This window comes from Fusarium poae (genome assembly GCF_019609905.1).
Source record: "Fusarium poae strain DAOMC 252244 chromosome Unknown contig_2, whole genome shotgun sequence".
NCBI classification, from domain to species: domain Eukaryota; kingdom Fungi; phylum Ascomycota; class Sordariomycetes; order Hypocreales; family Nectriaceae; genus Fusarium; species Fusarium poae.
In genome coordinates this window covers 267,558-281,295 of record NW_025408660.1, presented here as the reverse complement: position 1 = coordinate 281,295, position 13,738 = coordinate 267,558, and the positions used below count along the sequence as shown (strand labels likewise).

The 13,738-nt window shown below is 47.1% G+C and overlaps 4 protein-coding genes across 4 annotated transcripts; 1 reads left to right on the top strand and 3 right to left on the bottom strand.

Moving 5' to 3' along the window:
• Window positions 1-5,791: 5,791 nt before the first annotated feature.
• Window positions 5,792-6,193, top strand: FPOAC1_013375 (uncharacterized protein; the record flags this gene model as incomplete). Its single annotated transcript, XM_044857716.1, has 2 exons — window positions 5,792-5,810; window positions 5,865-6,193. The coding sequence occupies 2 exons, from the start codon at window positions 5,792-5,794 to the stop codon at window positions 6,191-6,193; spliced, it is 348 nt and encodes a 115-aa protein (XP_044701098.1).
• A 479-nt stretch (window positions 6,194-6,672) lies between these two features.
• FPOAC1_013374 (uncharacterized protein) lies at window positions 6,673-7,236 on the bottom strand (the record flags this gene model as incomplete). Its single annotated transcript, XM_044857715.1, has 1 exon — window positions 6,673-7,236. One exon carries the CDS (start codon window positions 7,234-7,236, stop codon window positions 6,673-6,675), a length of 564 nt encoding a protein of 187 aa, XP_044701097.1.
• A 2,245-nt stretch (window positions 7,237-9,481) lies between these two features.
• On the bottom strand, window positions 9,482-10,540 carry FPOAC1_013373 (uncharacterized protein; the record flags this gene model as incomplete). The annotated part of the gene is made up of 1 exon (XM_044857714.1): window positions 9,482-10,540. One exon carries the CDS (start codon window positions 10,538-10,540, stop codon window positions 9,482-9,484), a length of 1,059 nt encoding a protein of 352 aa, XP_044701096.1.
• A 1,049-nt stretch (window positions 10,541-11,589) lies between these two features.
• Window positions 11,590-12,330, bottom strand: FPOAC1_013372 (uncharacterized protein; the record flags this gene model as incomplete). Its single annotated transcript, XM_044857713.1, has 1 exon — window positions 11,590-12,330. One exon carries the CDS (start codon window positions 12,328-12,330, stop codon window positions 11,590-11,592), a length of 741 nt encoding a protein of 246 aa, XP_044701095.1.
• Between the last annotated feature and the right edge of the window lie 1,408 nt (window positions 12,331-13,738).

Here is a 13,738-nt window from a genome sequence, read left to right as displayed (position 1 = left end):
GATCTCGTTCTCGACTTGATCCGTTAAGTTATTCAAAGCCCGGCTTATGTTGAAATCCTTATCAGAGATGAATCTAGTCGTTGCTGTTCCTTTGATATAGCATGCTGTGCAAGTTATTTCTATGCCGACGGAAATGGAGGTATTTTCTTGCTTAGAATCTAGCTCTTGCTCACTGCATAGTCATAGCTCTGTAGTTAAAATCTGAGTTCCGAAGTATAACAAGGGGGAGACGATAACCGACATACACCATATAAGCAAACAATATAGCGTTTTCCCAACTTTTATCAAGGGAAGTGCTGTTCTCTTTCTTGGTGCCTCTCTCTCCTAAGCCAGAGTTGCTAGAAGATCTTCGAATACTGTCTCCTCCGTTGTAGTCTGACGACCTGGGCAGATAGCGGGTAAGGAAAGGGGAGACATTTCCGCAAACAAGTAGAGGACGACCCATCCAGATAAGCGTAAGCAGTAGAATGTTCAGCAACATCGTGACGGAATGTACTTGAACCGCTATAAGAAAGTATGAAGTACGAGTCAAGAAAGCCAGGCAAGCTGGTAGGAAATTCTAGCAAGATTTTATTTGGGCCATGGGAGCCTACACGACTTCAATCTTTGTCACATAACTATGCATGTTGGTTCGAGATTTTGAATATTGGTTCCACAATCTGCATGTTGGCTCTGAGTTTGGGGGCTGGGCAGGGATGTGACAAGGAAGTCACGCCCTGAATTTAAAAGGATGGTTGCAAGCTGAAAAACTCCTCCTTCCCTTCAAGGCATAGGCTGGAAATTAAGATTGCATTCACGTTTGAAGAGCGCAGGACGGTAATCATGTTATAACACAAGGGAGATGCAACAGGAAGAACTGGGCCCGTTTCAGAACGAGATTATTCAATGTCTGGTCATACAGCTATCATCTCTGGGTGGTTTAACGATCTACAAGACTCAAGATGATACTAGGCCGATGCTAAACGTTCTGAACATTTGTCACAAAAAGATATCAAGGTTTGGTACACAAAGAATAACATATGATATTTGAGACTTTGTCGCCTTTCTTGCTAAATCCCAATTGGGTGTTATTGACAGTTCAGGTCAATTGGTGAAACTCATGTTGTTGAACAGTAGGATGGCCGCACGGGGTATCGTGTGACCTATCGGTCAGCTGTCGGCGACCCTAGAGGGAAACAGTTCGAAAAGACATATACAATTAAGGACATCAAGGCGCACGCGATCCGTTCAACAATTAAGTCGTTATTTTAATGAAAAAGACGTAAGAGAGGATTAGCACACTGTTACTAGAACAAATTTGGCCTATTTTGGCGCCTAATCTTGTTTCATTAAAAGCAGATAAGTTATGCAAGCTGTCCAGATGTATCTCCTCACTCTATGCCTCTTTAGGCCTCCGCCTTACCTAATTAGGTATAGCTTTAATCCAATTTTCATTAAAAATGCCCTTTTTCTTAATACCCCAAAATCGAGGTATTACCCGTGGGTCTGAGTAATCAACGCCGACCCACCGGCGTCGTCTAGGCGCACAGGACCTGTGTGCTCGGGGCACAGCCCCCCCTGACTAAGCATTCATCATTTATGGGCGGCCAATACATGGGCACCTAGGTGCCCAAATAACCTTGGGCATCCCCCCTAGGGCACGCAATATTATTGGCTCAAAATTCCCCACACTTTGACAAAGCACTAAAGCCTCAGCCGGCCTTCATGACTCGTACGGCAGGTACAACAGCACTAACACCTGAGATTGTGTTAAGACATTTGCTTCATCGACTCAACTACAACACCGTCATTGATACCTGGAGATGATATTGCATTGGAATTAAACGTATCTGGACCAAAGAATATAGTCACTTCCTATCTAATAATCAAGTCGTTTTGCGCGCTGAATTGACATGTGTGCTGTGCTCTTACTCCTCACAGGGCGGCCTTTGGATCAGTTTTCATGCTGTCGACTCTGCAAGGCTCCGTGGACCTATAGAATCGTGTTCACCGCAAAATAATGTGTTCAAGACTTTAATCACCCGTTAACCCACAGTTAGGCTACAGCTGTATCTTTGAGCTCATCCCCCGCCTATCTGTCCAGCAACAGCTCTCCAAAGTAGCCCTAACCGTCCTGTTGTAGGCTATGTATTGGTGCCACGCCTAGTCAGGCGGCGCACCTGGGTGCCCATGTATTGGCCGCCCATAAATGATGAATGCTTAGTCAGGGGGTTGTGCCCCTAGCCTGCTGACGGGGGGGTCTGTGCCCCGAGCACACAGGTCCTGTGCGCCTAGACGACGCCCCGACCCACCCTCCTCTGGAGGGTGGGTGAGATAACCCGTAACTGCGTACAAACCGTAACCACATAACTATGCCGCCGTGATCAACAGAACCTTCAATTCGACATCAAATAAATCCAGATTTTCACAAATAGCTTCATTTCAATCTAAATTCGCTATGAAACCAATTTCAAAAGAATCCCGGGTTAATGCGGCGGCTGCAGCCCGCGCTTGGCTATCCGGGGAGTCGATATCACGTACAACGCGTCAGCGCCCCGCACCACCAAAAAAGCTATCACAAAGCGATGTTGCAGCTCAACACAAGGCTCCATTGTCTCTCACGAAGAAATATATCTATCTTTTGAAGGATGGAAAGCCTCTTCCAATGATGAAGAAGTCTATGACTATGGGAGGTCGCCCAATGGCATTGACTATACCAGAAGAAAGAGCTCTCATCGAGTATCTCAGCAATGTTGAGAACAGCGCTTTTGCAGTTACTGAATCTGTCATTCGTAACTATGCAAGTTATATACGTTCCATACGCATCAAAGGCCCAAAAACGAAGCTATCACAAGCTTGGGTACGGGGCTTCAAAAAGCGGCACCCTGAGTTACAATGTAACATCCCCAAGACCAAGGAAATTCAACGGGCCAGCGCAGAAACAGATATTAAACGACTAGATGGATGGTTTGATAAATATGAAGCTATTCTCAGGAGCTACAATATTATTCAAAGGAATAACTGGAATTTCGACGAGTCTCCCTTGCAAATTGGCTGGGTTTCCGGCAATGTGAGGCTATTCTCGATCCGCAAGAAGCATAACACACGGGCTATAGCTTTTCAGCCGGGCAACAAGGATTCATTGACTTCAATTGACAGTATCAACGCCGCTGGTCAATCAATTCCTTCATTTCTGATATTTTGAAGTCATTGCTAGAAGAATATACTCGAGCAGAAATTGACGAAGAAGTCGTCCTTACACATACAGAAACCGGCTTCAATAACGCCCAACGCGGCGTTCAGTGGCTTCAACACTTCAATCGGCATTCCTTCGCAAAAAGCAGCGATTTTGACGGCTTCACGATAAAGGAATGGTTCGGGTACCCCCCTGAAATCAGCCTCGCGACTTGGAGCCAAAAGTACGCATATTTGGCATCCAAAAATTCCCGGGAAAATTCCCCTGTCACTCGTCTACTAGTAATGGATGGATTTTCTGCTCATGAGGATATTCAGTTCATTTGGTATTGTATCATGTTCGATATCGTGCCTTTCCTTCTTCCGAGTCATACTAGTCACATTCTTCAGCCCCTTGATGTGGGGGTTTATCTACACCTCAAAAGGGCACGAGATAGCCTCAATGACTTCGTTGCCGGCGGCGGTCTTCAAATCACAAGATTTCACTTTCTCAATATGTGGAATACACTATACAATGCTGCTTTTAGAGCCTGTTATATATACGTTGGCTGGGAAAAGTCGGGACTTTGGCCCGTTAACAGAGAAATCCCCCTTCAACCACTACGACTTGCAGCCAAGCAGAAAACCGAGCCTCTCTTCCCCAAGCTTCTACATCCTATTACACCAAGAAAGTCGAAAAAACAGCTCAATGATATACGTGAAAAGCTTCAGATACTAAGCAGCCCAACGAGAGAAATACTGAGGAATGTAGAGGCATCTCTTGACTATGCAATCATCGCAAAGTCGGCACAGCTTGAGATCGTTAAACTGCAACGCGAGCGGCTCGCGATGGAGGCACGCCGGACCGGCTCACGGCGGCGAATCCGCAACGAAGATGGAGGTGCCTATACAATAAAGAGCCTGCGCAAGCAGGGTGTCACAGCGTCAACATGAAGAATTGCTTGTTACTAACAAAAAGCAGGCAAAAGAGCAAGAATCCTGGTTGAAGGAGCTACGGCAGAAGGCACAGCCCCCTGTTGATGCAAGCGGCCCGAAGTTGCGAGGCAGGGCCGCGGCCAAAGCAAAGGCAGAAAAGGAAGCTCGTGATACAGCCAAGTGGGAAGAGATCAAGAAGTCATTTATAAATGATTGGGAAATTGAGAATCAACAACGTGATTGCAAAGAAGTGGAATGAAGTTGATGATGAAGAGAAGAAGCTGATGATTTCAACGGTACCCAAATCATTCCTTGACGGCATCCCTGACCTTGACAAATGGCAAGAAGATCACCCCTTTACCTTCATTGAAGATGATGAGGATGTCAATCCATCGCCAAATGCCGAAGATTTCATCTCGGTAGCTTCATCGCTTGAGCTCCCGCAACTTCCTCGATCTGTTACTTCGGATAGTGATGATGTTAGTATCATTGTATCCTCCCAGGCGAGAGCTTCTCAAAAAGCCCCAGCAAACTATACAATGGCTCCCTTTGGCGTGGAAATCAACAGGGAGGAAATCGAAGAGATACCTAGAGAGAATTGGGGGGGTTGGGGCTACGATCGGAGGCCAAATAATTACTCATCGCGAGAGGGAAGTGGTGTTGAGAGTGATTCCGGGCCAGTAGCCGGCCCGCACCGAAGTCGCCGTGATAACCCGGACTAGGCAAGCAAATAATACAACAACAACAACATAAATACATATTCAATGATGCTAAAAATAATATTGAAGATACTATCGATTGAGCGCTTTTAAATGATATAATTATTAATTTTTTCTGATGTTATTTGATAGCTGTAGCTTACACGGCGGCATAGTTATGTGGTTACGGTTTATACGCAGTTACGGGTTATCTCACCCCCTCTCCAGAGGAGAGGGGGTCGTCACGTTAGTCCCGACCGGCGGGTAGAGCTTGCTTTACACCTCAAGTAGCAGCAGGAACAACAATAATTCACCTGAATATCTGACAGGTTTAAATGCATAATTTATCCTAATTAGGTCTAGTCTGCTGACTAATCTATCAATATGCATTAACTGAAAGCCAAATTTTTCGCTTAGTAAGCTATAGCGCTTGAAAAGCTCTAATTTACAGCGCATCACAGTAGCCACAGCGCTCTAATTTACAGCGCATCACAGCAGCTACAGCGCCCCAATTTACAGCAGCTACAGCGCCCTAATTTACAGCATATTACAGCAGCCACAGTGCCCTAATTTATAGCAGCTATAGCGCCCTAATTTACAGCATATTACAGTAGCCTGCTATAATGCCTTAATTTACAGTAAAGATAGGTATATTATAGTAGCTATAACTCACTATACTACAGGGGGCTTATGCGCTATAAGCCCTGTAATTTATAGGTCTTATAACGGGTATATTCTTTAAACGGGTCCTTACGGAGGGGGTTAACCTATTAGATTTTGAATTTTGAGACAGTGAGCCCTATGGGCTTCCGTACGTCTCGGCTGTCGGCCAAACCCCACTAGCCGGGCATGGCTGCTGTTAAAAAGCGGCTAAAACCGAGTAGGAATACAACCAACCAACCAACCAACCCCACCATCTTTACGACAGCTGCTTGAGTCGGACCTTGATGACAGTTCTTTTGAATGTATGTATGTCTGGAACTGCAACTAGGTACCCTAGCAAGATGGATCGCTATCGACACAGTGAGTTTCCAAAGCCATGACCCGAAATAGACATCCAAACTTACGTTATAAAAGCACAACGGGCTCGCTCACGACGCTCAGAGCATAGAATAACCAAACAGCGCAGTCGTCGACTGCAGTTGAAGAACGAGCGATGTGTAGTTGGCACTCTGAAGAATTCAAGCCAATCAATATCTGCAGGCGATCCCGGCGGACGTGTGTACCTGCACTTTGTGAATAATGACCAATACTCTCTCCAGGATAGTGACGGGAGCAACGTCCGTTGGGAGAACGTCATTTTCAAGAAAGGATTTGATGCTCAGGATATTGACAAACTGGCGGAAGAGGTGGTTGGAAAGACCCTGCGCCAGTTAGAGAGGCAGTATTCTGTAGGCGAAATATAAGTTGGCCGGGGTCTTAATGAGTTCCGGTCGACTTTACATTGAAACCTGTTGTTCGAGGCCCTTTCATCATACACGCTTTATGAAAATCTGCACATCAAACTAGAAGCACCATATCATTCCAGTGTGTAGTAAATGTCTATCAACATGGACGAAGTCGATGACAGGTCGCCATCGAAAGTCCGCAAAGCCGTGGGCCGATCTGTTTCGAAGTGAAAACGCGAGAATATGAGGAGTATGATGGGAAGCCTTTATTATTTCCCTAGCGCCAATAGAATCTTAGTACTTCACTCTCTAAGCATGAAAAACCTATAGTTCGATAGATGAAACTCTACTGTATTCGCTCAGCAATACATCATATCGGCATCTTCAGCGTTGCTTCTGGGTCCGTTACAATTCCCCACTCTCCTCCTCTCCATGAATTTGGGAGAGTAGCCAGTACCAGCGGCTGCGTTGAGCCAATCATTGACTGGCAAGGAAGTTTAAGCCAAAGTTTTCCCATGCTTTTTGACTCCAGCTGAGGTTTTTGAGAGACGTAATAGATGATTGTTGTTGTCTTTAGGTCGCGTCTGACGCCTGGCTGCATAGATTTCGAAGAGCATTGTTGATGGTAAGTCATCTTGCCTTTCAGTAAGGCCGACAGGAATCGCCGGGCGAGAGAATGGACCGCCAAGGCTGGTATGGAACTCGAATGGGTTTCCGGACTCGGAACGGAAGGCGGCTCCTCCAGACATGTTTGCGCTGTGTTGCTCGTGCAGTCTCAGAATTTCACCCTTCAGGGAGGTCACCTCTTCTTCACATCTTTCAAGGCTGGCCAAATGCTTCCATTCACGAAGCCGAGCCATTCTTTCGGTCGTCCTTCTAATCCAGTTTTCCTTCTTCGTCACTTGATCGCATATTTTGCAGTCTTTTGCTTCATCTTGCCGCCCATACACAAGCTTCAATCCGCAGGTTTCTCCGATGCGGTACTCTTTGTTGCATTGTTCGCGAAACTTGCTCCACCTCCAATTACCGCAAGCCCAGACAACCTGGTCGAAGTAACACATCGTGAAAAACTAAGTGATAAAGTGAAAAAGAAAAGATTTTGGGCCTGGCTGCTGGGGCTCTTTGCTTATCTACTCAACCAAAAAGATATTGATTAGTACCTTTGGAAAGTTCATGGTGACTCCGTTTCAGTGAACGCGAAATTCAATTGCGTGCTCTTTAATTGATCAACAAGGAATGATACTGGCTGCCTGTCGTATGAGAAATCACACAAGACCCACTAATCACCAACAATGTCTTGGCCAACCGACAACGAGCAGGGGGGAACCAATAGAACGTAGTAGTAGCAACATCGTCGTACGTAATCGTTGGATCGGACAAAGGGAAACTGTGCCCCCCGCCGCTTAGGGTTTGCCTTCTTCTTGCCTGATCTTTGGCCATGGCGCACTCGCCCACTTGTACAAGAGACTAGAATTGTTCCATTCACTTTCGTCGGTAGTTGGTTCCCCGAACCTTGTAAAGCGGGGTGAAGGTTCTTCAATATGTACCATAATTGCTCTCCGTCCACTCTCGGCACTCTCGGCTTGGCAAGTGAGGTAACCCGGACGGCTCAGCGTTGGCTTGGCTTAATGATATTGGAAGATGAGTGGGGAGGGAACCCGATACGGAGCATTGGCGGATCAGGAAGGAGTTCGCACATAGCTAGCCACAGATCAGGATAGTAGGCCCGATGCATTCTGACGTTTATCACGGAGTAATTTAAGATATGGAGCCTGTTGCTACTTATTTTACTGGACAGCGGCTACCACACCAGTCCCGACACAGCGGTACGCTAGCTGTGTTGCCAGGTCAGCCATACACAAACTACTGTACCTAGCTTCAAAGACCGCAGAACCAACAGACACAGGAGACCTAACCCAGAATAATGCGAAACATTGTTCAACCCTGGAAAACATCTATTTCATTACCAATATCAATAACTAAAGCACAGGGACCCTCAGGTGTGCTCGAAGCAACATCCGACGAGTATTCGTGACAAGAATTGGCATTTGGAGCTACGACAAGGTTATCCACACCTACCTTCTAAAAGCGGTTGTGTCTGTGGGTTTGTTTGAGTGCTAACGAGGGGGCTTTGGGTCCGGGCTGCCGGGGAGAAGTTCCGGATCACAGCCTAGACGTTGGACAGGTAATGAGCCAGTCGCTGGGGGCGAGATATCCCTTTCATCCTCTTTCCTCCATGGTTTAGCGAATGGCTCTCGTTATTGACAGGGCGCGCTTCTCGACAGTGTCATCCAAAGGCTCAGTGCGGTGCATTTCCTATATTGTACGGCCTGAGGGAGGCTTGTGCCCCTACTCAAGTATGGAGAGCGGAAATGCGTCGCACTTCCAGTTTGGGCGCGTTTGACAGAAACGAAAAATGCAGCACGTTTCTTACACAAGGACCCATGCCAACTTTGAGAGTTCATGTTAGGTAAGTTGACTAACTTTACAGAAGCCGCCAACGGCTTGCCAAATGAGCCTTGAAGAACAAGGTTTGATGTAGGGTAGTCATAGAGAAGAGTACTAATTCTTTCTATCACGCTTATCTACAGCAGCAGTTTCGCAATTGCCGCCAGCGTCGGGGCACTATGTCCGTTATACGACCGGTAATGTAGCCTACGAAGGGCCGTTTTAGTCGGCCGCCTGAAAGAAGATGCAGGTTCTGCCAAAGTCCAATTTACACCGTCCTACAAGTAAATAGCTAGTCCATCTTTCTGTTTCATTGCTAAGTGTCCTAAAATAACTGGCGATTTCATTATATACCCACTCGGGCTTGTCCTAACATTCGGTGCCTCTCTTCAGGGTCAATTCAAGTATGAATGTGGATTCGTCGTGATCTCAAGTTGAGGACATGTCAAATGACTTCTTCCGATCTTGACTAGCTCAATCATGGGAGTGCTCACCATTTAACACGGCCGAAGAGGGGAGTGAGGGGATAACTTGCTTTTGAGGCGCATGGGCCTTGTATTCTTTCACTCTCCATTTGTTAGAAACGCAACCCTTTGCTAGCCCTCCTTTAGGGGGTTCTAGCTTTCATTGCCATCGTTTGCGGAAGCCAAAGGGAGCGATACGATGGAGATGACACTCTTTTTTCTTAGTTGGTGATCAAATGCCATGGCTCGGAACAAATAAAATTGTTAGAGCAACCCATCGTCTATAATCTTATTTCACACGTCAACAAGGCAAAAGATAACTATAGGATATCTTACCAAGTCCTGCCACCTTTGACGCCTGGGCGGCTGGCTTGTTCGTTAACTTTCTACAACCTTAACAGTCCAAATATCGATCTAGAAAGTTTTTGATTGGTGCAAAACTGGAAATGCGCCGCGTTTGCAGTCTACATGCTTGATTAGGGGTCGTTTCGATTATGTCCCGCGGTAATACATGGTGGTCATCCTCTCTTGTAAAATGACCATCGTCACGGTATACTACCCGGTAATAGTACGCAAAGAGCTGCTTCGTGATCCGGAAATATGAGGTGAAGGACGATTCGTTCTTGAAGCTTCGGAATTTGCTGGCTTTTGCACTGCTCATGTTACTATCATCACGGCGGAAATTGCTTAGCCTCTTCGCACGCTGCTGCGTCATTTTACGATCGGGTGATTTGTCGCTGCATAACTTGTATGCGTCCCGGAATGTGCTCTCAGCTGCGGCTAGAATGCGCCCGAGATCCGTGTCAGCGCCACCTGCACCGTATTCCTCTTCTCCATCATCCCCACCTGGGCCTCCGCTTCGTGGAAGCGCGTATGATGACATGATCTCCGCGTCACGAAGCCCTCGAAGGTGCGTGGGAAACCCGGTATGAGCTAGCCAGGGCACACGATCTTCTGCCCGTGACTCCTCGACGTCTTGCACAATCCCGGCTTCCTCGTCCAGGTCACGCGAGGCCTGGATGATGTCAGCCTTTAGGTCTTCAAACAGCTTTCCCTCCTCCTGCGACGTGGGTGCCGTGGCTAGGCCCGTTCCTGACGGTACTCCTCCTGTCATTGACGGAGACGGGTCTTCAACCACGAAACAGTCGATGAGACCCTTCGCCGTGAAGTATGTCTGAAGTTTACACGTTCTCCAAAGAGGCACAGCGCCCGTGTGCTCCGAGGCCTTCCTCCCATGAACCGGCATGTGGTCGTGCATCTTCCTAACTCGCTGTGTGCAGTAGTCACATCCGGCTTCTATGTAGGTACAGATATAGACTTCGTACATGTCAAGACCCTCTATCGGCCGGCATGGCTTCTTCCTATCGGCCCTCTGCTGCTCCAGTTCCTCGGGCGGGTGCAGATCGTAGCTTGAAAACCGCTCAACGGTCCGTCGCAATTCCTCACCTCTCATACGGTGCGGCTCGGCACGCAGATGCCTCCTCCAGCTTGATGCTTTCGGGACCAGGCATACCCTATAAGGCTGGTAGATGGTAACTCTTTATCGATTTACATATAGACACTCATGAGGTATGTTACGATCTGAGCGGCTACGTCACGTGCACCCCACACTCACTTTCCACTACCCCACAATTTCCCCATCACCATATCCAATCAATAAAGGACCGACACTTGCAGGACCGACGGCGCTCCAGGACCGACGACGACCTCAAACATCGTCGCTCCCACCACAACACCAGTAGTATATATACATTCGCTTAGCGCTAGATAGTACGATGGCCTACCAGCTATCAATAAAACTTCCTTACCTGAATACGCCTTACCCGCTCTATTCACTATTAGGAGACGTGACACTTCGCAACTGCTCAGTGACAACGCCCTACGACTCTGCCAACATAAACCAGTACGGACTAGTTTATCCCTTGGGAACCTTCACCCGTCACAATTAGTCTTTTATATAGTTAAATATGTAATAGTTAAGTTTTAGCTATTTTAAAGTTAGCTTGGATTTTATATAGCTTTATGAAAATCTGGCATTAAGGTATAGGTTAAGCTGACTCACTCACTTGGATGACCCACTCACTTATCAAATACGTTATATGATTGCTGTTTTTCTCAGTCCAAACGAACTTTTCACACTCCTCCAGTCCAGCAAACAAGTCCACCCGGCTATCAAATACATTTTGTATTGTCAGAAAATGGTGAACGATAGCCAAGCTATTCTGACTTGGTCTTTGAGAAAAGCGAGGCTAGATACATTTAGAAACGCCCTTGTCGCGCTGCATTGCGAATGCCACATCCACAGTATCGAGACGAATTGCATGGTTCAGTTGGCTTTGAACAAGACTCTCTGCCTAGCATCATCAGGCGGACATACAAGTTTCGTCAAGCTGCTCATCGACAGAGGAGCCAATGCTCATGCTGAGGGAGGAGGCCACGCAACGGCCCTTGAGCTAGCTTCTTTGCGTCGGCACGAGGAGATCATCCAAGTTCTTCTGGATGTCAATCGATAGTTGACCAGTCACAAGTACTGCGATTGTACTTATGTGTTTCGTTAATTGCACGCCGAATATTGGGCTTCACGCCGTGGTAGCTGGACGCGCAGTTCGTGGGGCTCGAGCAGTGACACAATACTGCAGCTTTGGGGACTATAGCATCGTCGTCTTCGTGGGCGGGAGTTGGAAGGGTTGGTAGAAGAGGTTGAATGTTCATAAAGACGTGACCAGATGATGGAAGGATAGGGTTGTCAAAGGCCATGGAGGTCGAATATGGACCGTTGCTGACGGGATACATCCAGCTGTTGTAAGCGAAGGGATTAGTTAACGGTGTGTCCAATGGGAATTCCATGACTGAAGAGCCATTAGTCCCTGAAGCAGCATCAATTGGGGCCGTGGAGCTACTCGGTTCTTCTGGTCCATCAGCTCTCGGTGTGGTGTGCGACGAAGCTTCGTTGGTTGATGCCGCGCTAGTGTTTGAGTCACCAAGATGACTACGGATGGTTGAACCCAGAAAGTCGAGTACTTGTAATAAATTGTCCCTCTCCTTTGTCACTTTCTCCAACTCGTCAATTAATGTATGCACCTGAGCATTTGAGTCGCTTTGTCGTAGCTGGTCCACCGTTCTTTCCAGCTGCGCAATTCTGCTTTTTGTCCTTTGACGAGCTAACCTCTGAGCTTTGCGATCTAGCTCTCGCTTCTTAAGCCGCCGGGCTTCAGCGGTGGATAGCGAGGTTTCATTGTACATAGTGATCTACACCAGGGATTAACAAGAGAAGTTGCGGCAGAAGGATTGTCGAGTTGGGGTGACCCTAGGATAGTCGGTGTTAAATAGCAACAAGGATTAGATTTAGCAGGAGAGGGTAAAAAGAAGTCCGGGGAAGCTTAACCAGGTCCGTTTGTGAACGGGTACGCGATAATAACTAATGTTTGTGGCAGTGTAAAACAAGTTTCAACGCTAACCAACGCCACCATAGCAAGAGAAAACAGGACAAAAGGGGGAATAGACCGAGACAGGAAAGTAAGTAACTAGGTACCTAACTAGGTTTATGTTTGAGAACGGTAAATCACACCGTGAGTGATGTAATTTGGTCCCCGAGAGCTGGTCGGCGGCATATTCTGCCCTGTTCGGTAGTGGATTCTGGTTAAATCCCGTTCTTTCAGCTGGTCTGGACTAACTGTTGACTAGTGGCGACTAACTCTCAGCTGGATCGTAGCTTCTTTATGAATTCCTGTGTAAATCAGGATGGCAAGCCATATATATACCTCTGCAACGGAGGTCTCAACCCAGCTTTTAAGCCGGGCTACCGGCTTTAAATGGCGGTCTTGGAGCAAGCTTTCAACCCAGCGATTGGTGTATTGAACCCATGTTTTAACTAAGGAATAGGGTAGGAAAATCTGGAAAAGTTCGCGAGAGGGCATCTCCATAGGGAGGAAGTAGGCGCCGCACCTTGTGGCCGGGTTGAAGACCGGTCGGCACGTAACATCGTTAGACTGCTCACGGCGGCTGTTTTTCTTTGTGGTATAGCTACTTGGATCAGAATCGTTAAGCGCCTCGCCGGGAATTAATTGAGAAGTCATAGGTCTCTTCAAAATGATTTCTATAGTGTTTTGGCAGTAATTCCTTTCTCAGAGACCTTTCCGTACCCCGCTTGTACCCTCGTCATTACGTGAGAAGAATGGGTCCGATACGCGATAGTAGTCCCCGCGCAGTCAAGGAGATACCTTGTCCAGTTGAGCGTGTCAGGGTCTAGCAGGGACATTGCCACAAACCATTTGAGACAGTGAAGGGAGGTTACATAGTACATTTGTTGGGAAACTTGGCTGGTGATCTTCTACGCCTCATAGTTCAGCAAACGTTGATCGCTACCTAATCTTAGTACCCGTGGATTCGACCTAACGGAGACCCCACTCATAGAGTGGGCGGCAAAATTCTGGGACAAGGGCAAAATTCTGGGACAGCCAAATAGGTGTAAATAGGTGCAAAAGATTGGTATTTTCATTCAGTCTTCGTCACTTTTGGTCCGAATTAAATAGAGATTGCTAAAATGATAGTATTGGATTGATTTAAAGCTATATCCAAGAGCATTTTATTATGCGATGTATATTTCTCGCTGTGTTGCGGCCGAAAGTTGATGTGATTACTGAGGAACCGT